Source organism: Cygnus atratus, chromosome 26 (genome assembly GCF_013377495.2).
Source record: "Cygnus atratus isolate AKBS03 ecotype Queensland, Australia chromosome 26, CAtr_DNAZoo_HiC_assembly, whole genome shotgun sequence".
NCBI lineage: Eukaryota > Metazoa > Chordata > Aves > Anseriformes > Anatidae > Cygnus > Cygnus atratus.
In genome coordinates, this window is record NC_066387.1 from 4,955,692 (window position 1) to 4,981,490 (window position 25,799).

General features: G+C 49.6%; 1 protein-coding gene and 1 long non-coding RNA gene across 4 annotated transcripts; one reads left to right on the forward strand and one right to left on the reverse strand.

Annotated features, from left to right (window-relative positions):
* Positions 1–2,950: 2,950 nt before the first annotated feature.
* LOC118259844 (uncharacterized) lies at positions 2,951–9,165 on the reverse strand. The gene is made up of 3 exons (XR_004782122.2): positions 6,519–9,165; positions 3,538–3,618; positions 2,951–3,383 (listed from the first exon to the last, which is right to left on the reverse strand). It is a non-coding gene; the product is annotated as an uncharacterized LOC118259844 (long non-coding RNA).
* SCAMP4 (secretory carrier membrane protein 4) lies at positions 5,711–25,165 on the forward strand. 3 transcript variants are annotated; one of them, XM_035569657.1, is made up of 8 exons: positions 5,711–5,869; positions 10,173–10,362; positions 10,684–10,737; positions 13,330–13,458; positions 16,513–16,669; positions 19,786–19,887; positions 20,888–21,005; positions 21,949–25,165. In XM_035569657.1, exons 3-8 carry the CDS (start codon positions 10,731–10,733, stop codon positions 22,123–22,125), a joined length of 690 nt encoding a protein of 229 aa, XP_035425550.1. In that variant the 5' UTR covers positions 5,711–5,869; positions 10,173–10,362; positions 10,684–10,730; the 3' UTR covers positions 22,126–25,165. The 3 variants fall into 3 exon arrangements, with proteins under 3 accessions (XP_035425550.1, XP_050571566.1, XP_035425551.1); XM_050715609.1 differs by having other exon boundaries at positions 5,736–5,869; positions 10,173–10,236; XM_035569658.1 differs by lacking the exon at positions 5,711–5,869 and adding an exon at positions 6,182–6,497.
* The last annotated feature ends 634 nt before the right edge of the window (positions 25,166–25,799 follow it).

Here is a 25,799-nt window from a genome sequence, read left to right on the forward strand (position 1 = left end):
AGAGGGGCTTTGCCCTTGTGATTGTGGCCAAATCTCGGTTCCTGGCTGCTGCACCCTGGAGGCAGCCACACGCCGGTCCCTGCGCGATGCTGTGAGTGGTGGCTCTTTCAGGTCCTGGCTGTCACTTTTAGTTTTCTTATCGAGACCTTTCCAAATTCCCCGTGGCTCAGCACCCAGAGGAGGTTCTGTGGCCTTTCCTCCTCCTCCCAGCCCGGAGCCAGTCCTGCTGCCGTGTCCGCAAGGAGCACTGCCTCTGCCATGGGTCGAGCTGCACCCAGGGATTTCCCCCCAGGAGCTCTCTAGAACTGTTTATTCTCTGCTTAGCAGAACCTGAGGGCTTTTTCAGGGCGAAATCTGTCTTTGGGGACAGAGGGAAGCGGAAGGTCCTTATTTCTTTCCTGGGAAGCTGGGCTGCTCCGAGCTTGGGAGGCCCAAAAGGCAAAGAAGGGACAGTTTTGTGGTGTGATGCTGGCAGGGTCACTCGAGGGGCTCTCCGGCCAGGCTCTGCGCGTGGTTTTTTCAGTCCCTGTTCCTGCTCCTCCTGCAGCGAATGCCAAAAGCAACAAGGGAAAGACCTGCTACAAGGCAGCCCTGTTTTCTGCTGACAAAGGGCTAAAATCCCAAGCTCCTTCTCGCTTCCTATTGATTTCTCATGCGTCCAACCACATCCTCTGGCAGTTTGGATCATCACCGAGTGTGAGCCGAAGACCTTCATTTCTGTAACTGCATACCCTAAACTGTACGAGCAGCTTTCTTAGTGATGTAGGGGATATTCACGCTTCTAGTTAAAAGACCTCCTAGGGAAGAACATGGACCAAATTCGATCAGGGAAGACTTGCCGGGAAGGCGAAGGGATTTCTGCTTCGGTGTAAGGCCAAGACAAACTTGGGATTGTGCTATTCCCTGGCTGCCGCCGTCCACCACACAGCTGTGCGCTTTCTGGTTTCGTTAACCACCGTCTGAGCTGATTTTTGGAGCGCATTGGAGTTCATCAGCCTCGTTTCTCTCCCCGATGTTGGTAGACCCCACGTCTCCGGTGAAGGCTGCCGAGCGTCCCAGCGGCCCCATGCAGTGCCGAGTGCCAATGCGCTGTTCTCCAGCGCGGTGTTAGCAGGGGTGGGGATGTGCCGTGCTTGTTTCCTGCCCTCTCGGATCCTAAAGCTTGACAGAAGCGAGAAGTCAGTATTGCCTTTTTCGTCTAGAGGGTTGTGCCTTTTTGAAAAATCATTTCCGACAGCACTGTTCGCTTCCTGGCTCCTCTCTCCGGGGAAGGCAGGCCTTAGGGAAAAGCACTCGAGAAAATGAATGTGCTTTGCAGAGGGGTCTCTGCCCTCCTGCAGAAACAGAGGGCAAGCGATCCCTTTCTCAGAGGAAATAGCTGCGGATGTTTTGAAATGTTTGGGAAAAAAAGCACACACCCTTCTTCACGTCCTTGGTATTTGTCAGCCAACATGCACGACTGGTCAGTGTCACCGTTTTCATTTCATCGGCAAAGAAACCAAGAAAGCACCTTAAATCAGGAAAAGACTGAGCCCTCGCCACGAGCTGCGTTTTTCCTGCTTACAGCATCTATCTAATGGGAGAGATTTGGGATTCTGAGCAATAAAAGCCGACGTGGGAATCTAGGGAAGCCTGGAAGTATTAAACACTAGTAACTCAACCTGCCAAACTGCGGGAACCTGCACTTTTATGTTCTCTTTAAATGAGCCCCCTCATCAATTAAATTATTCCGTGGGAGAGAATCAACTGTTGTTTCAGGAGGAGGGGAGTTTGGGTCCTGGTGCCCATTGTGCCACCATCTGAGAGCCGAACAAGTGCCCAGGGATCTGGGCAGGTGCCCTGGGGCAGGCGATATGCATCGAAAGGGATGGTAGCAGCACACCGAAGCCCCTGCGGCACCTGTGCTGGCTGCAGCCCCTGCTTTCGGCTCGCTCCTCCGTATTTGCCCAAATAAACAGGGCCGTGGTCCCTGTGCTGAGGTCCCTCATGCTCCCCTCTGTGCCAGCAACAGACAGTGGCTTGGCATCGCGAGGAATTGAGCTTTAAGGGGCAGGGAGAACAAAAAAAGCCTGAGTAGAAATGCCTGGAAAAGGGAGATTTGCGTGCTCCCTTGCCCCGGTGTTGCATGTGACAAGTGGAGAGGCTGCGTTGGAGCCCTGAGACCCCAGACTCGCTCAGTGCTCGGTCCTCAGCGTCTCGGAGAAACATTTCCATCCCACCAGCAGCCAGACGTTTTGCCGCTTTATTTTCAAAAAGACCTTGAGAAATGGTTCCCTTTAGCAGGGTGACCTCAGCTGCGAGGGATTGCTCTTTTCCAGATGAAGATTAATTTTGTGTTTGTTTGTTCGCTATGGCAATTTAGCTGAGTGTGCATTTCCACCTCCAGAACCCTCACACTGTGTATAAAAATGGATAAAATATATATAATATATATTCTTGTGAATGTTGGTGCAAAAGAGAAAATATATAAAGTTTCAGTCGGCTTTATGTTATTTTTTATCTATATGAATGAAAGGAAGAAATGGAAAATTATTTTTTTCCATTTAACACCCTCCACACATACCTACCTGTAGATACCAACAGGTTTTATGGAAATGTTTTACTTTTTAGATTTAGGAACATGCTTCTGTTCTCATTGAATGTCTGTCTTGTAAGATTGTAATTTCTATTTTTTTAAAGAAAATAAAATAACTAAATAAAACTTCCTCTTTCAGACCAGTCAGCTAGGAAGGGAGGGCAAGGGAGGGAGAAATGTTTATTTAAGGACAAAAGCTTTGTCTGATTTTTTCATGACATTAAATAAAAAGTAATATAATGTATGGAAGAAAAACTTTTTATTGAGGTGTATTCTATAGGTATATACATGTATATTGCACAAAATTTACAGGAAGAAAAATAAAGTCTGTTTTACAAGGTAAAAATAAGAACGGTGGAAATAGTGTGATTCTAAATTTTAGCAAATACTGAGGCTGGAAGCAAACCCCTCAAAGTCATGGACTAGCCTTTAATTGTTCAGCTGGCTCAGGACCAAGCTCTAATAGACACCACGATCCAGCACGCTGTTTGGAAACAAGGCTAAACAGTAGAGGTTTTCAGGTGTTATTTATTCACTTCAAACCAGGCATGCGCTTAAGTGAGCCAGGGAAAAATTTGGATTTGTCTCCTATGCGTGCGCTGGGTTTGGAGCCCTCACGAGCACTTCCCATGCTGCTGAGCATCCTCCATCCTGTGCACTCAGAGTGGGAACAGAGCTTGGGAAGAGGGCTTGGCGTGGGAAACCTGTCCAGGTGACACCAAGCTGAGTACAGTAATCTCACCCTGCAGTACTGGAGACAAGTTTCAAGACAGGCAGGACATGGATTTGTTTTCCAATGGTACCCACCCTAAGAGGGAAGAAAGGAAGACACCTGCCTTGAATACAGCAAGGATACAAGGACCTGGGTGCAAGGATGCTTCTCCATCAGGATGCAGTGGATCAGAGGTATTGTATGCAACACTTCAACCCTTTGCCCCCTTAGCTTCCCTTGAAATCCTCACCTGGCAGTGAGCTCCCTGCTCACTCCCTTTGCAGACCCAGAGCCATTGTGTCCCCAGGCAGCCACGGTGGAGCTCAGGGAGCTGTGGAGCAGAGCGAAATAATGAACGAGGATCTCTCCTCACCCACTCCGCAGCCAATACCGCCCTGCCGCTCCCAGGAGGCAGCAAGTGTCCTCCTTCGCTGTTCTCACCCACAGAGTTATATATTGCACAGTAAAACCTGGCTGCTACGGAGAGCCGGGAACAGCCAGAAATAGGGCACGGCTCGTGGGGACGCGGGGAAGGAATCATCCAATTTGGACAGGGAGGTTGCAGAGATGGGGCACCTGGCACCGTAGAGAACCGCTGCACATGGGGCAGCGTGTAGAGCAGCTGCAGCTCTGGCAGCTGTGCAGGTGTAAAGCCCACAGCCCTTTCGAGCAGCTGTGCGCTAACACCTTTATTTGGTTTTCATCTTTAAATAGCTGCCTTTTTTTTTTTTTTTCCTTTCAGAGGAATCACAAGCCCATCCCTGGGCTCTGCCACCCTGTGTCCCATCAAGCCTTCTCCCAGTAAGCAGTCTTGTCCCTCTTGCTGGTGGCTCAAATCTCCGGTAGCACTGGATTTACTGGGGCGGAGTGACCTCTACTGGTTTATAGCTAAAATAATCCCTACATTTTTTGCTATCCTTGCAGATAGATGGGGTGATAGGAGGCCTGATCCTTCCCTTCCAGAAAATATTTGCCCATGTGGCAAATACTGCAGTCAGTGGCATTGCCCATGCCCTCTGGGGAGCAACCCTAAGCAATGCTTGGCAGCCTGCTTGGAGCAGGGGCCGAACATGAGCAGTGAACCCCAAGACCTGTATTTTAGGGAAACTTTGCCTAACTGCAGATAAGAGATGTGAAGGCCTCAGCATTTGCTTAGCTAAGTACTAGAGGGATGAGTCTGAATCATGTAGCCTGGGGTTGGAGTGCTCTGTTTACAGAAACCACAGCCTCGGGGACTGTAAATATTTTTGAAGTAGAGTGGGTTTTATATACTGCCAAATTAACAGCATTTACATAGCACTGGTACCTTGGAGACTGATCGGTACTTATGTTAATAAGACTAATGCAGTGTAAATGAAGAGTTAGGGAGCTATAGAGCCACATTAAAGTATATAAGCCCAGAATGTTATAAATCCAGGTATTAGTGAGGCTGGGTGAGGACTTCTCAGTACACCACTCTCAGGCTGCATTATCACAAAGACTTTGGGGTAATTTGTCTGCTAAATCCTCACTACCCCGTTTTGCTGAAGCTTAAATTCTGCAGAAGGAGGTAAGTCACGCAAGCACGGGGCCCTGGGCAAGCGCATTGGTTGCTGCTCGTGCTGATTTAGCTGACTTATTCAGAAGTGAAATCAGCATTTAATGATAGATGTTATAAATAGCAGTCTCCTGAGTGACTGCACAGCCCTGGGTCCTGAATCCAGCTATCACCTATACACGTTGTAACTAATCCGGGAAATAAAATGTGGCATTCACCATTAGTCAGCCCAGTCAATCTAACTAAAAAATCAGGCTACTTAAGTTATATGATTAACTTCCATGGAGCTTCTGGTTTCTGTCAGCATGAGCGACAAACAAAATCCTTTGGATTTCTGAGTCTGAAACTGTGTGGACTGGGCTACACAACAGGGCCTGATCCTCAAACGCTCAGAGGGGCTGAGCTCCCAGCAGGATTTGGGCACGCCAAGGACGCTGCTGTGGCCGTGCTCGGAGGCTGCGGGTGCCTGCAAAGCAGCGCCGGTGCTGCCGTGTCCTGGGCACGGCGCAGCCACCTGGGACACCACGCCTGTCCCAAAACAGCTCTGTTTACCTGAAAATAAAACGTTTCTGCTGTGTGTGTGTGGCCTGCACGGGCAAGAGGCACTGCCGCAGGGCGAGGGGTGCGGCCGCCTCAGGGGCGGTGGGTGTTTAATGGGGGACTGGGTGGCGATGCTCTGGACGGAGAGGTGCTCCAGGTGCTTCTGCCCACTTTGGCGGCCGCAAGTCACGCGTGGCCTCGCCGCGGCGACAGGGACAGAGAGGTGAGGGGTGAGGGACCCCCCGCCAGCAACGCCTTCCCCCCCCGCAATTTCGTCCCTCTCGCTACCCCGTAGCGCAGTCAGCCTCGCCTCAGCCCCCGCCCCGTCCCCGGCTCTCCCCTCACGTGACGGGCGCGCCGCGGGGCGTGCTGGGAGTTGTAGTCCGCGGCGCCGTGAGCGCCATGGCGGCGGCGCCCGGCCGGACTCTCCTTCCCAGCGCGCCCCGCGGAGCCGCGGAGGGCTCGGGGGAGCTGGCCCGGGCCGCCGCGCCTGGAGGGGGGCACGGTGAGAGCCGGGCTGGGGCGGGGGGGGATGGGGGCAGGAGGGGAGAGGTGCGCGGAGGGGGACAGGGACAGAGAGGGGACGGGGACGGGGGGACAGAAGGGGGGTGACAAGGGCAGGGAGGGGGGGACGGGGACAGGAGGGGGGTGACATTAACGGGGAGGGTGGGGACGAGAGGGGTGGCGGCCCAAGAGGGGAGCGTGCTGCAGGGGGGCGGTGTCTGGGAAGGAATCGGGGACAGGGCTGGGGGGGCTGGCGCCTGGGCGGGGGGGGATCGGGGACGGGGGTGGTGGGGAGGGATCGGGGTCAGCTCTGTCAGGAGCAGCCTTGGGGCTGCTCAGGGACGGAGGCTGGGGCGCAGCGAGGGGCCCCGGGCACAGCACGACGGCAGCTGGGGGGCTGCCGGGCCCCGGCCGTGTTCCCCCCGAGCGCTGCTCGGGGATTTTCAGGGGTTTTTGCTTCCTGAGGTGCGTGGTGTGGGCAGCGACTCTGTCCCGCGTTGTCGCTGAGGGAGGCAGGCCAGACGCGTGGCGTTTTTTTTCCTCCCTGGACTTCGGTTCTCGGGAGCGTTAACTAGCTCAGGAAACTCTGACAGGGCCTGTGGCGAGGAGCGGTGACAGACATTAAGCAGGTAACTGACGGTCTGTTGTACCTGGTTCTTTTTTATCCCGGGCCAGCTGATGTCGTGCTGTCGTCTGCAGCCCCGGTCCTTTATGCGAGGCCGGTTTGAGCAGGCGGCAGTCGGAGGAACGGGCTCGTGCCCTGAACGCGTGTCCTCGTGCTTCCCCCGGAGCCTCTGTGGTTCTGCCCGTGTGTGGCTGAGCCTCGCCTGCGGACGGGGTCGCATCGAAGTCAACGTCTGTCTGCTCTGTGTGCGGCGGGACCTAAACCGGGGCCTTTCCCTGTCTGCTGTGGGTGGGGCTGCGTGAGAGCTGCAGGGAATCGCTTCCCCTCAGCCCTGCTCTCACCTCCACTCACAGCTCCACAATGGGAGGAGAGGAGGGCAGCCACGTTCCTGGAAATCCTGGCGTCCCTGAGGGGCTCCCTCACTCGGGCTCACGCAGGAGGAGGTCGACCCTGCTAACTTCGGTGGGCCTTGTGCGTCTTCCCAGCAGAAGCACTGCCATAAACAGTTTCCCCGTTCTCACTGGTGCTGAGCGGCCTTTGGGATTACGTTTTTCGCTGGATTTGTCCCTCCCTATCCCACAGAAGGCTGTGGACGTGGTGCTGGCACCGCTGGAGGGGCAGCGCGTGGCCCTGCGAGGGCTGGCAGCGCGTGTCGGGGAGGGGCTGTGCTGCCGAGCAGGAGCTGTGGCAGCTGTGCAGGGTCTGCTTTTGTAAAGCTGGGCCAAGCGCTTTGGTGCCTTGCGGAGTGACACTCTGAGGAAAGCCTTTTCCCTTAAAAACCAGGGCAGAGTCCCCACTTCCTTTTTAAATGCAGCTGGGAAGGGATGGGAACAAGGCACTTGCCTGTCTCAGGCTCGCTGGCGTTGGTTCCTTCCCTAGCCTGGGGGTCTCTGCGGGGTGCCCTTGCTTTTAGATCGTGGCTCTTCTGGGCTCTTCGTGGCTTGCAGCATAAGGTGAGTTCAGGAAGCCTGATGCCAGGTCACAGCCTCGCTCACCTCAGGGGTAAGCCCGAACCATTTTAAGGAGACTTGCATTGTACCCAAATCTCCTTAACATGTACTCCACCTGTGAAGTCGCTGCATTACGAGGGAGCATCAGCAAGTTCTGCTGTCACCGTTACACAGGGACCCTGCCACTCGCTTTGCTTCGGGTTAAACTCTTGGGTACAGATCTGCGTAGAAGCTCGCGTGTCGTCACATCAGGAAGAAAACAAAGCGCTACAGAGAATATCTGACAGCAGGGCTCCATCAGCTGGCAAATTTTGCTAGAGAAGGCCTGGGATACGAGGCACTTCGGGGTTTGGCTGGGACACGTGCAGATGGCAGGAGAGGAGCCGGGGTCCTGCTGTGAGTCCGGTCCCGGTGGCTCGCCGCAGCTCACCAGGGGCTGGGGCAAAGCAGGAACCCAGGTCGGCTCTCCCACCGCCCGGCCAGCTCCCTTCTTCTGGCCTCCCCCTTATTTATTCCCCTTATCCCTCTTCTCTCTTTCTAGAGAAAGAAGCAAATAATGAGGAATAAAAAAAACTTTTAGAACCAGTTACTGTAATATAGACGGAATAAATTTCATGTCAAACCACGGGCTGGAACAGAAATAGATTGCAGTCGGGTAACGTGCCCCAAACAGGAACCCCGGGGGTTCCTGCACCACGCTTTCCCTTACCAGAGATGATGATTCCTATCGGGGTGATCTTGGGGTGTGCTTCCTAGAAAACCAGTGCTGTTCGCATACGTGTCTTGGTTTAAAAGGAAAATGCCGTCTGCTGAAGTGACAGCGGGCGCTTTTGTCTCTGAAATACAGATGAAGAAAAGCCCGTATTGCCTCCGACGGGCCTTTGAGAGTTCTGTGAGCCGCTCTGTAAACTTGGGAGCTATTCACTGACTGCGTATGAGCACAGTGGAAAAAGGAAGTTCACTTCACACCACGGTTTCCTTAGTTTTTTTTTCCTCCCACAAATAATGGATTTTGTGTGAAGAAATCACTGCGGCAGAGCGCAGGATGTTGATTTTTATCTATTTCCAATTAATTTGAAAACACTCCTGGGAATAGAAAGCTTATTTGTATGTGCTGTTATCTTCCACAAGAAATTCACAGGCGGTTGGATAATCCTTGTGTATCTGTACCTGTTTATCTGTTTCCTTGTGCTTGGCTCTTGCAACTGGAGCTTGACTTGAGGATATTGAGGCTGCGCAGTGAAATTTTCCATCTAAGTCAGTCACTGGCCCTCAGAGTCGAGCACTGTCCTCGCTCGTCAGACACAAGACTTCTTCCCTGACTGTGACTCTGAGGCCCGTTATCCCAAGACCCTGCAATCCGGTTTGCAGAAATCCTGCCAAAATTAACTGCTAAGCTGGGGAAATGGGAAAATCGTGACTCGTGTGCAAGCCGATCTCAGCCACTGAACAAAAAACGTTGTTGGGTTGGATCTTGAGGTCTGAGTCCATGCCCAGGGAAGGTTTGAGCTTGCTGCCGTGGGTGTCCATGGGGGAAAGCTCCCTCCTCCCAGGGCAGCAGCACCGGAGATTCCTTTCCCTTCGTGTGTTGGCATAACTGGTGTTTGTCCGTAATTTGCTCTTCCCCCAGAATTTATGGATCTCAGCTGGGAGCAGCTGCAGCTGGGTGGGGCGAAGCCCTAATTGTACTCCGAACTGTCCTCATATTTATTTTCTATTCACACATTTAAAAAAAAAAAAAAAAAAAAAAGGAAAAAGGAGGCAAAGCCTTTCTAAATCATTTTCTAAGTTACAAAACGCCTGCCAGAGGCTGCATGGTGGCTGTTTGTATTGTGGGAAAGCCCGGCGGCTTTGGCTGCGCTGGGGCCCCATTGTGCGAGCCTTTAGCGAGGGGCTCCCCGCCCGACAGCCTCGTGATTTACGCAGCCTTCCTGTCCCCACGCCGTTGCTTTCTTTAGACTGCACGGGCAAAGCAATGTGTTTTCCTCGACGTTGACATAACTGAGATAGCGCATACCTGCAGCCCGTGCGCAGGAGGAGTCGGCGTCCCGGGCAGGTCCTGTTCTGTATCAGTGCTGTTGTCACCACTGAGGGCTGTGCCAGAGTAGGTCAAATAAAGAGGAAACAGATTGCAGCCCCCACAAAATGATCGCACCCGTGTGAAATCCGCGCCCTCTGGAGCAGGAACACGGGAGGACAGCACGGAGGTGCAGAGAAGGGAAAGGAGCTGCTGCAAATCCCGAGAGCTCCGGCTCCAACACAGCTATTCTGACCCCAGCGCCCTTTGCTGTGTTCTTGGAGGGGCAGCTTTTAGTCTGTACTGCCTTCGTTCTTGAGAGTTGTTCATAGACCCTGAAATGCCCGTTTGGAGGGTTGTTCTGCCGTGGTCCATGTTGTCAGCCTGGAATTTGCAGGTGTGGGCGCACGGTGGTTGTCCTGAAACAAAGAAGTGAGTAGAGTTGAAGGGGCTGCTCAGTGCAAACCCCTCTGTGGCTTCTGTCTGTGCCATCATCAGCAACACGCCTAGCATGGAGCAAACTTCACAGGATTTGATTTCTCCAGAATCGCGGCCGTGTTCGGTGGTGGTAACAGGAAGACTAAATCTGCCTTACGATACAGTCGTGCGGAATTATCACCGTACGGAAGGATGTCAGGCCGCGCGTACCAGTTGATGTTCCGAGCACCAGCAGTTTCCTTCCCAGCTAACAGCGACCGTCCGTTTGTTTCAGGCGCCGGGAAGGTCCGCAGGGAGCCAACAAATCATCTCAGCACCTAAATGAGGCGTTAAGTCTGGTGAGCTGGTACAAGCTTCTCTTCCAACGCGTGCGCTTTGCTGGGTCCCAACCAGACCTGTCTGCCTCGGCTGGAAGGTGCACGTGTCCTGACAGCGGCCGTCTGTGCAGCCTCAGCCTTTGCCAGGTACCCTCGGAGCACATTTGTTTGCTGCTGAATAAGACAAGCACCAAAACCCTTGACAGTTTTGCACAGGGTGAGATGCTTCCAGGGGAGCTCTGTAGAAACAAGGAGAAACCAGGAGCCTTTCCGTAAGGTTCCAGCGTGCCAAATTTGTGCAGTCTTTAGTGGTTTGCAGTGGGAACCCTGGGCTTACAGTGAGTCAAGCTCTGTGCAGAGATGCTCCTAACTTTAATAGCTTTTTTGGGTGCTGGTTAGTGATATGTGCTGGCCTGATTTTCTTTTTTTTTTTTTTTTTCTTTCTTTTTTTTTTTTTTTCTCCCATAGATCTCTTGCAGTCTGTCTGAAACTTCGTCAGGGAACACTTAACAGAAATGGCAGGTAAGGGCACCTCAGACTATGGCAATGGAGAGAGAAAAATGGTTCCAGATAATGTTTTTCAGTATGGCGTGGTGGCTGCAATTCATTAGTAAGTCATTCACATGCACTTTGCTTTCTGAGATCTTAGTGATCCCTAAAGGTCTTTAGCTTCTTCGTTTCTTCTCCCCTGCTCATGTTCCTTTTTGCATAGATTTGCTAGCAGAGGTTACTGGTCTAGCAATAAAGGCTTAGGTGTGACTTTTTGGAAAGTTTTATGAGGATGGAGTTAATTCCCAAAACGAGAGTAGTTCCTTCCTTTCAGAGGCTAAACAACTTTCCATTCCTAGCTGTGCTGTCAATTTTGATACAGCTTAATTTTACTTGTGGTTAAACTAGTAACAAGATTCCTCCTAACTTTTTTAAAATAAGCCAAAGTCCAGGACTTGCACCCAGCTGCTGTTCGTTGGTAATACAGTTTGGTTTTTGAAAGCATGGATTGTGCTCGCTGATCTAACGTGTTGATCCAAGCCTTGATGGGAGTGCTGGAGCACTCCAAGTTCCGCAGTCGGACATGAAAGAGGATATTTTCATTTGATTTCTTTGTCTTTTCTTGGGAGTAACCCAGGACACTGGAAAACTACACGGGTCTCTGGGTAGGAGAAAGCAGTCATCTGGCTTCTTGAAGCTGGGCAGCCACAAAGAAGAGGTGTGATCCCGATACTTCTGTATCAAGCAAACTGTTATGGAAGTACTTGGAGCGTTTTGTGAGCTTGAAAATTGCAGTGGCTGGTGCCCAGAAGGCCAGCTGGTTTTGGCCCCACCGTTTGGGGCCTTCTGCGCTGGAGGCTGGCAGCAGCTTTATTGTTGGTGAGAGGTCTGTACTGGAGGAGGGAGAAAATGGAAGAGAGCTGAACCAAAGTCACTAGCTGCATCTCTTGTTGAAGAGGGACAGAACAAAATTTCCCCATCCCTCCTAAAAAAGATTGTTAAAGAATCCACTTTTACTGTGGTCAGTTAACCTTGGTCTCGCTGACTTCCCTAGAGAGCTTTCCCTAGAGAGCTGACTCTTCAGCTTTACGAGCTGCACCCCCTTTGTTTCCCTTGATCCAGCACTGTTAGGTCCTTTTACGGACATCTGAGACAAATTGTCCAAGAGAAAGCCCAGGAGGTGTTCATAACTTACCAAAAGTTAGCGCTAAGAAGTCCAAATTCCTATGGACTTTGAAAGCAGGCAGGGAAACTCAGTGCTCCATGTGATGTGGTTAGCAGTAGGCGTTAACCAGTAACTAATGCCAGCCCTAGACGGCATCTGAATTAATGCAGGATGCGTTTAGAGGTGATGGGTGAGGAGGGGCAGCAGATGTAATGTTTGTTTTCGTGAGGAAAAGTCTACTGAAAAATCAAGTTGGACTGGTGACTTAAGACATTCTTCCATATTTAATTGTTGTGTACTCACAATGGGTGTTATCCCCACCATATTTTCTGCATGAACATCTTTCCTTTGTGTGAAATAAAGCGCTTTCTTTCCTAAAGCATGGCATACAGCTTTAGATGCTTCCGTGCCAATCTTCAAATGAAGTTAAGAAGCTGCTCCTGCAGAATGTCTTCTCACACAGAGATAATGGCAAGAGAAGGGGAACTCTTGCGCTGACAGTTCTTGTTCAGACATTTCCTCTCGTCTTCTGTGCCATTTGGAGGTTTTCCCAGGACATTCTTCATCTCTTCCTCTGGTTGTTTTTAATTCTGTTTACTGGGGCTGAAGTAGACTAGAGACAATTAGTCACAATGCCCTGGAATCAAACTTTAATCAAGACTTGAAGGCAAGAGCAAACATTCCCAAACATGTAGAAACTCGCATCCAGGCACACGCACATTGCACAGATTTGTCTGTGGATCTGTCTAGAAGCTGACAGCAGCTTAAATACAGAGGATTTAGGCATTTAATTACTTGATTTTTAAAAGGTAATTTCTTCCCAAGGTAAGTTCTTCACTGTATTGCTTTTGTCAGCATTTGCTGATTTATGGTATCTGAATGCAAAGCTTTTTTTCTTTTTTTTTTTTTCCCCTCTGGGTCTTAACCTTGCATAAAAACTTGACTTAGAAAGAAAGAAGGGGACATTAATGAATCTCATAACAGCAAAATCATCCCTGACGTCTTGCCTTGCTTCAACTGGATGGCATCTGAGTACTAAATTCCCGTTAGAGATGCTTTCCAAGGGCACCCTTCTTTACAGTCACGAGCACGTATCTACTACAGGGCCTAAGCCTTGCCCCAGCAAGCCCACCCACTCAGAGCTTGTGTCTGCTTTTGTCTGGAAGACCACCAGTCTTTCCTCCTTCTTGGGTTATCTGAGGATTTCTAACTAAAAACCTCTGGGCAGTCTGTTGCCCCCAGGTGTTGCTGGCCAGCAGCTTAGCTGGCCTCTGCCTGCTTCCTGAGGAGCTTTGTCCCTGAACTTATTTTAAGGTGGTTTTTTTGTTTTTTTTTTTTGATAGTCGCGAGTCCCCTCGTACTCGGAGGGCTGTCCCGGGAAGGTGTGGAGGATGTCACACGTGTTCAGCCGTGCAAGATCATTTCTGCATTCAGCTAATCTGTTGTGTTCTGCGTTGTAGAAAAGGTGAATAACTTCCCACCGCTCCCCAAGTTTATCCCTCTGAAGCCATGTTTCTACCAGAATTTTGCAGATGAAATACCCATCGATTACCAGGCCCTGGTGAAAAGAATCTACCACGTATGGATCTGTAAGTTGAATAAAAAACCTGCTCTGGGAAGATTGTGTATGTGTAATAGAAAAACTTAGAATTTGATCACTTACAAGCTTTAAGATTTTGACTGCAATTAAGTGAGGAGAAACAATGATTCCTCTTAGAATGCTATAATTTACCTGTATGCCCAAATTTCAAGCTGCGGTGCCTTGAATCTTTGTTGCAGAGCTGCTGTTGAAGAAAGAAGAGAGCATCAGTGCTAGAAAAGCCTATTAGTAAATTCGAGGAAGAACAGAGCAGACTGTATCTGCTGTCTTTTCTAATGTCAAGTGATATTTCACCCTCCAAAATAGCCCTCTTAAAGTAATTCCTGATTCACCTAGAATAAGAGGAATGGGAGAACCGAAGGCTAGAAGATTAGCATGACCTGTATTGCTCGCTGCCCATCTCCCCACCCTGCTTTGTGAATGCTGCCCCCTGGTTTGTGCCAGCCAGATTTCCCTTCCCAGTCGAAGCAGCGCCTTCTAGCCTCACACTGTCTCTTCCCTTAGCCCCTAGAACGTTCCCAGCCCTGTTCTGAAGGGCGTTGATCCCCTTGGTCACAGCTGGTGATTTGCTGATATTCTGTAGGAGCAGAGCTGCTGGCTCTCTGGGCTGGCGTTGTCTGCCTTAGCGATTCAAAAGCCGGTAATGAAAATTGACCATTCTTCTCCAAGGAATAAAATCGGATGAAAAATGGTGTGGCAGGCCTAGAGAACCACAGGGAATGCTTTGGAAGATTAAAAATCTTTTTGCCTTGCTTATCTTTTTTTCCCAAAATGCTTGTCATCCCATTTACCCTTCTCACTGAAGGAAAGCTTGTTTTCTGCCAGATACGCATTTGGTAGCCTGGCTTTTATTCCAGATGTATAGGATGTGTGTATGAGAGAGATTTGTGTGCATAAATAATAGCATAATCTATCACTCCATTGTTCTTTCGTTATTTAGAGATGCTGAAATGAGCTCTGTAATTTTCTTGCCTGAAGAAACTGCTTGTCCCTTCAGACTAACTGGTTAAATGTTGCATGCTGCAAAGCTGCCTTTGTGTGTGACTCTCCTTAAACAAAGCGCCCCTCAGTCAAGTTAATGGAAGGATGGAGAGGTGCCAGCCATTTAGGCGACTGGTCATATGCACGGCTGGGGAGACCTGGAATTTTCACCATGAGTTTTAAATTTCCATCTGCTGCACAGTTCTTGGGGGTGTCTCCCTGACTTTTGGGGACGGGACAGAGAGCAAGAGACATGTACAGAGGGAAGGCAGTAAAGAAGAAAAGGCCAGTATTAAAAATAGAAACATAAAAGTCGTTGCTAGAAGGTTGAACGCTCATTACTTTAATTGGATGTGAGCATTTTATTAAGATGGATGGTGGTTTGGGGAAAACTGTACCAGAGCTCCCACTGCTGGTGAACAAGCTCCTGCCTGACACGTAGGGAGGACCAGAAGCTCCTTACAACGTTATAGGTGCTCTCGACTTGATGTGTTTTTGTTTGTTTGTTTTCTCATTCAGTAACTTTTGGAAAACAATTGACTTCTGGAAATAATAATTCTGAGAAGTACAGCTAATTGTTACGTAAATGAAGTTTAAATAATTGAAACTCTTTCCCCCTTGTAATAAGATACATCCAAACCGTTGCATGTAAAGCCTTGTTGTTAGCTGCTTAGAAGAGGGAGAACATTTCTCTTTTGTAGAAGTATTTTATTTTAGTTTTCATGTAACTTGTATGTCAGAATAAGCAGCTGGGTTAGGATGTCTTACACGCTAGATTCTCCTGGCTGTGTTGTCGGTATGATTTTGTGACCACACAATTTTGTAGCTTTAGCAGCCCCTGAGATGAGTGAAGGCAGAGAAAAGAGTCACTGGAGGAAGAGGCCAGGCTGGCACCGAGCGTCAGAAGACCAAGCCAGAGATGTGCAAGCGCGCTGCAGAGCTGCAGCTTGTAGGAAAGAAAGGAATGGGCAGGGCACGTTTGCTTAGCACAGGGGAAGAGAAACTGAGGGATTTATTTTTGACTTGGTAAATGAGACCGGGGTCTAAAGTGATCCTACTGTGACCTCGTCCCCAGGCAGCACCGAAGGGCTCTTGGTGTTTGGACTGTCTGCCTTCTCATTTCTCTTTGTCTGTGCTAATTGGTTCGGGTTACCCCCAAAAGATTTTATGAATTACCACCTGTTTTCCAAAATCTGAGCTTGTAACTGGGCTAAGCCCGCTAGACCCAGGCAGAGCCTGGGGGATGCGGGGACAGCTGCAGGAGTCTGTCAAGTATTAGGGGGAAAGCAGGGAGCCCCTGGCACAGGGACTGAACTCAGCCTACAACCCCAGGAAGCGTTCAGCCTCGCTTCAGCAGTAACGTCGAGCTTCAGAGAAAGGGGGTGGCAAAGGCATTTCCTGCACGGTTACTGAGTGCGGCGCTGGTGCCCTCTGGGATCTGTTGTCAACTGTTCCTTTTTATCCAAGTGGCAGGGACAGGGATGTGAAAGGGCCTTTAAGCCACCCTTATGTTCGCGTGTTCTCAGCGTGATTGGAGTTTGCTTATTCCCTTGCTCAAGGCAGCACTTACAAGCCCTGAAGCTGCTTCCAGACTTCCTCAGAGGCCCAGGGAAATGGAGAGAGAGCCTGCAGGGCACTCTGCTAGCTCTAATAGCTCCTGAGGCAGCAACACAGAGACCAAAGCAATGGGATGCTGAGTGCACAGCAGATTTTTACACCACTCTGCTCTCATCAAGGGGTTTTGCCACAAGTGGGGGTTGCTCATTGTTCGTAACAGTCCCAGGCTGAGCCTTGTGCTGGTCGCACCAGTTGCCACCCAGATGTCCATCCTTTGGCAGGCCCCAGGGGAGTTTCCTCACCCTCTGGAAGGGGACGCGTGTCCGTGCTGCTGGCCCCTGGGCTCACAGCAGAAAGCTGCGACTCCCTCGGAGCGGTCGTGTTGTTGGGCAGGAGTTTCCCGCCGCGGTGTTGGTCCTTCCTATTATAATGCTGGGTGTTTGTTTGTTTCTCCTCTGATGTGAAGCAGAATGAGTTCACGCTCTTTCCTGTGCTCTCTTTACAGTTTACTGCATCACGCTAGTAGTGAACATAATTGCATGCCTGGCCTGGTGGATCGGAGGAGGCTCTGGGGTCAATTTTGGCTTGGCCATCCTCTGGCTTATTCTCTTCAGTCCCTGCGGCTACATCTGCTGGTTCCGACCGGCGTACAAAGCCTTTCGGTAAGTGGGAGCCCACGAGGCGGTTGAGTTTCTGCTTCCTCTGGGAGAGAGATGTGTTGTTGCTGAGGAGTGCCCCTCTGGAGAGCTGGATAAAGATTAAGGGTTTGATACCTGAATGTCTCATTGACTTCAGAATTGTTTTCAGTGAAGAATGCGGCAACTTTTAAATAGTAGATGAAGGGTCACCTGCCTCCTCGGATTGGGGTGAGCAGCACCGAGTAGTTTGCCACTTCTGTGAGGATGAAATTCATATCTCACCCAAATATCTCAGGCTTAGCAGCACCCTCATAGCAGTGTAACATCAGGGTGGATATTGATTTGGTAAAGCTTTGCTGCGGGCTGTTTTGATGGAAGACTATTTAGTTATCAGGAGCCAAGCACTCTTCTGGATTTTGTCTCTAGATACCTGAGAACTTGGCTGCTTTGCTTTTTAGAAAGAAGTGGTTCACTAGGGCGAGTCCTGAAACTCCACAAGTCTTTAAAGCCATCCTGCATTTTTACTTTAATTAATAATTGATTGCATTTGCTCGTGCTTCGTGTGTATCACGAGGCGTTATTCAGACATTAATGCGTAAGGTTCGTCAGAGCTGTGAAGGTCCTGAGCATTTTCCAGTTTTGTGTAGGGAGAGGTGGCACAGAGGGCAGGTGACACTGGGTCACACCGCAGTCATCAGCAGGCCCCACACTGGAGTCAGGGATTTGGACTCTGAAGGGGAAGCTCTTTCTGGTTCCCCACTACCAGAATCCTCTGGATTTTGATCATTTACCAGATTCTGTGATGAGTTAGTCCAGATAGCAGCAAAAGCAGCTGACAGATACGAGAGTTGGCAGATGGGGTCCTGTCTGTTTAACGCATGCTAGGTTAGTTGCTTAAATGCTCTTCTGAATTTACACTTTGTGTACTAACAACACTGGGCAGCTAATGCACTCGAGGTGCTTAAAATATCAGGGACTACACGAGGGAGTACAGGGGAGGATTATTTCTGACTGAAAGGGAAGGCCACTGCGTTGGATTCATCTGAAAGTTTTAAAAGATGTGAAAATACCAGCTCTGAACTCTTGCCCTCTGGGGCTGGGGTTTTGTCTCCATCTCTAGTTCAGAAGCCCGAGAGCCTCCAAGTGCCGACTGGAGCTCTGTTCAAAGAGCGTTTTCCGTTCTGAAGTCTGGGAAACATTACTCTTCTTCACTGACCTCCTCTGGGCTTACAAGGACCGTTTCTAATTATTTCTTTAATGTTGTTTGTATGTGTTTATGCAACTGAATACCGAAAGGTCCCTGAGGTTACTCTGTGTAAAGACTGCTACAGTTAAGAAAAGAATAAGCCCTAGAGACAGACTGGCAAGCCCAGAGACCGTCAACTTTGACGTCCGTCGTAGAAGAGGCTTGAAAAACACTGCAGCGGGGCAGCGCGGGTAGTTTTGGGGCTGCAGGTAGTCCTGGTTCTGGAAAGCCAGGTCAGGTCCGCTCGCTGTGCCGTTTGGGAAGACGCAGCCCTTCCACACTGGCATCGTGTGCTGTGAGGATGCTTTCGTAAAACCTTCGTCACACAGCTGCATCCAAAATTAAATTAGCTGCAGAGCTTTGGCGCTAGGGCAAAGCTGTTGCAAATCTGCACCAGAAAGCTGGATCAGAAATCACCTTTTCTGTGCATCCCCACTAATTCCCAGGGATCCTTTCAAGTGAAGACTCCTCCAGCCCTTTCAGGTCTTAGTTGCAAGAATCTGTTTGAAGGCTCAGCCTGGAGCCTAATCCTTTGTTAATTGGATTATGACAGGCACTACCGCGAACAGTCCATGTTTAAAGTATTTCTTCCACATTGCTGTACTCTGAGGTGCTGCTGTTTGAAGGGTGGGATCACAAGGGTTCTCCGGGATGGTTTCTTTCTTTCACAGCATCTATCTAGCCATCTCTTTGGGAGGTGGAAGATAACGTTATCAACACATGCAGAGCAGCAGGGCTCTGGCCGGAGGTTTTCCCACTTGTCTCAGAGGAGGCAGGCTTGGTGGCATTGACTCGGCCAGAGCCTGTGGTCCTGCCTCCCTCAGCTTTTGACATTATGGGCTAGAACTATGAAGACCATTAAAATACTTTTGGTGTTTGAGCAGGGGCTGGGAATGACTGAAGCTCTTTTGTAAAGTCCCCACTGCACCAAATTGCTGCTTTAGCTACTGAAGTGTTTTTGTAAACCTGTTCTGTAGATCACGGGCCCTTTGGGTTCCTGAGAGAGCGGGAATAACTCGTATCATTAAAAATGATAGGTCAGCTGGCTTGGAGGGTTTCAGAGGTGTGCCTGGGCTTGCAGTGGAAGGCTGGCTCATCGACACAGATGAGTTAATAGGACAAAGATGTCCTGTGGCAGAACAGCGCTGTGCCCCAGTGCGCCCGTAATGGAGAGACCATGAGCAGATCTGGGACCGTTTTCCTATTTGGGATTATACTCACACTTCCTATTTCACCTGCATAAATTAAAAGAACCTCACATAGTCAGAACCCTCTCCGTGTACACGTTCTGAAGATGTGGAGTCTGTGCAGATGCCAAAGCACACTTCTGCGTTTCCCCAGGCAGCGTACCACCCGCTTCTCTTGTGGCTATTTTTCCTCCTATTCTGTCCCGGTGCTGGGTTATTAACCGTAGGCGTGTAAGCTTCATGACAAGCAGGCACTGAGACTTTCCCAGCTGGGCTCTCGTGCTCAGGGATCACTTTTAGCACATGGGCAAACTGCTCTGGTGTCTGGGCTCTTTTGCGCCTGCTTGCTGGTGGCTGAGCTGCGCAGGTGTCCGGCAGCGCTGACTTCAGATATTCGGTCAGAGAAATGCTTTGGGCACTCTGTGTTCTGCAGGAGACTGCCTTTCCTCGTGTGTCATCATATATGTAATTACTTCAGTAGAGCAATTGCAGGAGCCAGGCTTATTGGAAGAGATTAGGCACTGATGATTCATGGATCTGTGCGCTTTCACTGCCAGGGAAAGAGGAGTTGTCCTCAAAGTTCATAGCTGTTGAGGGACCTTTTCTGAGATAGCACATTTGAGTGTGTGTGCGTGATGGGGTCAAACGTTCACACGAAGCAGTGCAAGGTGCCAGTGTCCCCCTAACTGCCTCTCCTTCCTTCGCAGGTCGGACAGCTCGTTTAATTTTATGGCTTTTTTCTTCGTCTTCGGCGCACAGTTTGTTCTCACGGTCCTGCAGGCGATCGGTTTCTCTGGATGGGGAGCTTGGTAAGCAGGACACGCCTGGAGCCTTACAGCTGAGCCCTCAGCTCCTGTGCCTGAGAGTTTCAGCCTACGGGCTGTTTCCCTGAGCGTTAGAGGAGCTGGTGGGAGTCTGTACAGGGTGGGATGGAAGAAGCTTTCTAATTTCCTCTGTGGCATAATTATATCTGCTCTTGGAGTACACAATTCTGTCTACTCCCATTGCTGGCTATTGCAAGAGTTCCTGTATTGGCAGAAGTCAGATATCTTCACCTGCCTGTTTTTTTTTAGCACCTTCCTGTGATGTCCTTCCTTTGTGCTGTTTAACCAGAGAGTTTCAAGATTGATCTGATCCTCTCTTAGCATTGCCCTCAAAGTATTTGCAGCACATGTTGAGCAGTGCACGATGACTCACTGTTGGCCTATAGAGCAAGTATTGTGAGAGCTGTCCTAAAATAAATGGAAGCATTTTAGTGTCTGTCCCTGGTTATGTTATAATTATTTGGCATTTTAACTTTCTGTCTCTGGAGACTTGAGAGCAATTCCTGCTGAAGCTGCAAATAATAGAAAGTCCTAGACTCTGCACAGCATTTAGTTTTAACTGCTGATGCTCTCAAGTTGCCCTGTCTGGTTGTTGCCATCAAAGGGAATAGAGATGCATTACAGATCGGAGGACCCTAATGTTCCATGTTCCCAGGTCTGTTCTCTGGTTGCACAACCTCTGCACCACCAGAAGCATCCTGGGAATAAATCTTCTCTCCCTGAAGCCTCACTGCAGCTGGCTGTCCCCTAAAGATCTGAGACTGGCTTAGCAAGGGATGCTGGCAAGCCAGATTTGAGACCTTGGGGAAATACCTGTCTGAGCTGCATTTAGCTCTGACCATCGTCTTCACTGTTGTTTTTTTTTTTCAATTTTGGGAGCTTTAAAGCTGCTTTGTAACTTCTCTGTGTGCGTAAACCATCTTTCTGGTAACAATTGTGCTTAAAAAAGAGAGCAGTAATGATACTGTTTCTTTGTTTCTTGCAGCGGATGGTTGGCAGCAATTACTTTCTTTAGCACCAATGTTGCATCTGCTGTGTTCATGCTGTTTCCTGCCATTATGTTTACAATGTCAGCGGTCACAATGCTCATCTGCATTTTAAGGGTAGGTGCTTCAGATGTCTCTCTGACTTGGATTGTCTGTGTTTTGTATCACAGTAACGTGAACAGGCAGCTCAGCAGCCACTGTGAACCATCACTGCCTCTAAAGGTTTTGTAGTGTAGTCAGTCGGTGTATCTCGGACTATTTAGAGGACGAATGCAGATAATGCAGGACAGCTTGAGCTGGACGTGTTCACCGTTCCATGTTCCTTATGTCACTTAAGCCAAGCGTCGCTGGGATTGTAACGGTGAAGCATCTCAAGATGCCCGCAGCAGGGACAGGGTGGCAGGATGGCAAGTGGTCCTCGGTTGTCTGCAGAACGCTGGATTTGGATATAAGACCTTCTGGAAAGCTTCAGAAGACTGATGGCAGAGGAGGACAGAAGATAGAAGGGAAAGAGGACAGGCAATTAGCCCAGCAAAACCCTGTCTCAGAGTAGTTGCCATCATGGAGTTTGCCACAGGTTCATGGCAGCGTTTTGCCCCCTGTCACCATGGTTAGCGCCACTGCCCTGTGCCCTGTCAGGTGTTGCCTGGTGGTGTGACCTTTAAACCAGATCTTTTGTGTCCCTGGGTTCCCGGTGTAGGTTGTTCCATGTGCTACAGCTGAGTCCTTCAGCCTCAGCCCCACTGAAGCAGCAGTGACGGTTTTATGGGGTTTTCAGCCCACTAACCTGGGCTAGCTGCCTTGCTGCATGGACTGTTGCTGTGGGATCCCCAACCTAAATCCCAGGTGTATGGCTAAGACAAGTTCAAGCCTTGCATTGATACTATCCATTTGCACCTCTTCATTATGTTATTAGAGTTTTTGTGCCTTTTCTTTCCCTTGGAAAAACAGCTGTTTGCAGAGAGAGAGGAACAAATACAGTACCAAAATGACTATAAGTCCTCTCAGGAAGAGGTGTAGGTACCCGCTGCTGATTTTTCCTCTTATTTTACTCCATTAGGTTCACAAGATCTACCGAGGGGCTGGTGGAAGCTTTCAGAAAGCTCAGGATGAGTGGAACAGCGGTGCATGGAGGAACCCCCCCAGCAGGGAGGCCCAGTACAGCAATTTTTCTGGGAACAGCCTGCCAGAGTATCCCACAGTGCCCAACTATCCCCCGGGAAACCAATGGCCTTAAGCAGCAACAGCTGCAAATTGCCTGGATTCTCTTCTTTTTTGGTCCTTTTATGATTGTTATTTGAAAAGATCATTTGCATTCCCCTACACGTACCCCAGTCTTCTGGGGACTTTCTTGTTTTTTTGTCTCCTCGTCACTGCAGAAGATGTGTGCTGTCAGCCCACGGCACCTCGGGAGCTCTGCACGGCCTTATCAGAAAGATAGTTTTTTGTTTGTTTGTGTTGTTACCAGTATTCGCCTTGTTGCAGACTGAGGAACCAACCATTCACTGCCCTTGCTTGAGGACTGCTCTCATGACCATATGTGAAGAAGGCTGGCTTCCCCGTGACGGTGAACACTACCAGAATTGCTCCTTCTCCTGCCTCCCCACTTAGTTTTCATCACATGCACAGCGCACCGCCAAATCGTCTGTAGCTGTAACAAACACAATCAGAGCATTAGTAGCAACCGGTGTTTGCTCTCCCGGATGAATGATCTGGAATTTTTCACTCTAAGGGAAACGCAACACCTGAATTATCTGGTACTAGTGATATTGAAGGTATCTGTAAAATCTACAGCCTCATTTGCTTGCGCTCTCGGGTGAAGAATCCTTTACATAACAGCGCTTGCTGCGGGTGAGTGTCGTTCAGATACTAAGTCCACAAGAGTCCTCATTTGCCTAGCTAGGACTGTTGTTATGATAGAAGTCTTGCTTTCCCTGGCTCCAAAAGTTTTTGCTAGATCCGTGCGCTGCAGAGATGCAGATTCATCTCATTTTGTTACTGATTGCTCACTAAAAGCCTGATTCAAAGCCCACTGGAAACTATTGAAAAGCTGACTGCTGTTGGGCTTTGGACCTGGCTGCCTGGGTGACGTTCACCCCTTTCCAGGCAGGCAGCGCGAGATCTCTGTGCCATCTGAATTCCAGGTACGTGGCGTCAGGATTTTTGTGCTGACCCAATACATGCCGTACTGGACACGCCTTTTCCTGTTGGGACACCTTTTTTTTTTCTGGGCTCCTGGCCAGTAGCTGGGTGCCAGCTAACTATTGATCTCAGTGCTGAGGCCCCAGTGTGGTTTGGGAGTAATTCCATTACAACTGATAAATTGAATTCTGCCTTCTACCGACGCAGTTAAAATCCAACCGTTCTGCAGTGAGTTGTCTCAGAAAGCTCGTTAGTCCTCGTAGCTGACGCTAGCTGTGCAGAGCTGGTACGTGTCTGCGTCGCCAGCAGTGATTTCCTTCCCTGTACGAGCAGGAGGAGAGAGGTTCTTGCCTTTCCCCAGGAATCAGCTGAAGAGAGGATAACGCTCTTGGGAGGGGTTGTTTCCCCTGAGAGCTAGCATTAGTCTCATCACTCATCTTCATCTCATGCATGTACATCAGGACTCCTGGAGCCTGAGCCATCCAATTCCCCTGTGTCCTAAAATGATCCAAGCAGCAAAGGCTGCAGTCTTTTCCTTTCCTTCAACAGCCTGCTAGGAACCTTCTCAAACCTGTTAAAACTGGGAGGTCAGTTCCCGATATTTTTGTAGGGAGTTGTGTTCAATGTTTGCAGCTCTGGGAATTTCAACGGACAGTGAAGGGCAGAGTGCTCCAGTTTGGAGACTTGAGAGGTGTGGGGCACCCTGAGAGTCAGGCCCAGAGCCTGGCCAGTTGTAGGAGGTGACGCCAGAGGTGTTACACTGGAAGTGGAATCACTCCACGTCCACACTAAATAACTGGAAAGCAAAATTGGCTCCTGGAAAGGGACAGGGAGGTTGTCCTTGCTAGGTGGAACTGATTTGCAAGTGATCTTTTGAAAACTGTCTCTACATGTGCCTTATCTAATAAAACGTTGGTTCATGAAGGAGAACTTTTCCTTCCCCATCCCCCTGGCAAAACTTCCCATTCACTCTATTAACTTTTCCCGTGTCATACTGTAAATACTAAGTGAAGTACAGCTTGGAGTCTGCATGACACCTTTTTACTAGGGCCAAAGCAAAAGCAAACATTAATGGGAGGTCAGAGCCTCCTCGAACTTCAGTTTACAAGCGACACTGACCCCCTGCTGCAGAGCCAGCCTTTTGCTGGCTCTGCCTCATGCTCCAAACACAAGGGTGTTTTTTTTTCTTGCGAGTGTGCAATGTGCTTGTAAGTACAAATGCTTGATGCCTTCTTAATAGAATACGACCCGGTCGTGTTGTCAAGCTTTTAGGTGCCTTTGTCTTGTGTCAAGTGAAGTTTTAAGTGTTCTTTGTCGCTTGCCATCAGAGAGTGATAAAAGAACTGCCTGTCGATGAACTCCCTGGAAATACGATTGCGCTACGGGGGAGCGAGGTGAGGTGAGCGGGGCCGCACTCGAGGGTGGCCGTGCTTGGGGGCCCAGACGCGGGGTGCCCGTGCACTGCGCTCCTCTGTCTCTGACCCCTGCCATCCTCGGCCTTTTGCCAAATTTTTTTTTCAGCAGTAATTGTAGTCTTTCTTTTTTTAGTGTTTCAGGTTGGAGATTTCAATTGAACCAAGAGGAGAAGCGTTGCCAGGGGACTCTTGAGTCCGGCTTCTCTTTTTCCCCTTGGATAACCCGGGGGTCTCTTTTAAAGCACCCATCCTCACATTTCCAACCTTCTTGATGCAGTGAGGGGTGTGTACTTAGGAGCCTGCAAACCAAAATGGTTGGAGGCAGACACCAATATCATGATCCATTAGCGAACACTGCCTGAGATTTCTAAGCTTAAATGAAACCTCCCTGGATGGGAGCTGCCATCTCCAAACACATCGCCCCCCTCCATCCTCTTAGATGCCAGAAACCGTAATTCCAGAAAGTTGACTCAACACGCTGCCTGAACTGCTGTGGCTTTTTTTTTCCGACTCCTCTGTATGTTTTTTAATGTTTACATTAGATTTCTAAGACTCCTTAACACCATTAACCTGGACCTGGCTCCCGGTTTCGTTCGGCATCATGCGGCATGTACGTGTGCGATGTTTCGTGTCACTTGTGGGGCTCTGGTTTTTGTTTGTGTTTCTCTTCTGATCACAAGACAATAAATGCTCATCCTGTGCTTGATGAGAAGAACTGGCTGCATTAGAGAAGTGTGTCTGTTCCTAGGTAACCAGAGTTATCTGGCAGAGGGAAATGGCGAAATCTCTATTTTCTTCCAGTCTCCCACCACTTTTTTTTTCCCTTAAAAGAACAGCGCGTTTATGGATGAGGCTCACCCTCTTGCTGGGGACCACCACAAGAGTTGGCGTGCTGTAGTTTGTGTTCTTGCAGATGCCTGACAAGTGTTTTACACCGATGTTACCATTATTCTCATTTCCTAGCTATGGAGAAGTGCAGGTGATGGGGCGCACCGGGGTTGAACCCTCCTTCCTGGCCTCTCCTTAGCAGCACACGTTCACATTGGCCCTTTGCAGTGCTGGCCTCTGCCTTGTCTGGTTTGCTGCCTGGAAAGATCCTGTCATCCCTGGGGCAAACAGGCTGTCTGACAGCAAAGGTGAGTTGCATCGCTCTGTTTAGTGTGCAGCTGGATTTACTGCCCCAAATTATGCTATCCTGGCTTCATACCCCAGCTCTGCTCCATAGCGGATTCGTAATCCTAGAAGAGCTGTTTTCATCTCAGCTGCTCGATCCCACATCTGCTAATCTCAATGTTTTCTTCATCTCCAAAGCCTCGTGCCCCCTCTGCAGCCATTAGCATCTCACCTTCGCTGG

Bases quoted from the DNA above. Each gene is read 5' to 3' on its own strand.
- SCAMP4 (XM_035569657.1), top strand. The intron at 19,888-20,887 runs GTAAGCAGGACA...TGTTTCTTGCAG, and splicing joins TTCTCTGGATGGGGAGCTTG to CGGATGGTTGGCAGCAATTA. The intron at 21,006-21,948 runs GTAGGTGCTTCA...TTACTCCATTAG, and splicing joins TGCTCATCTGCATTTTAAGG to GTTCACAAGATCTACCGAGG.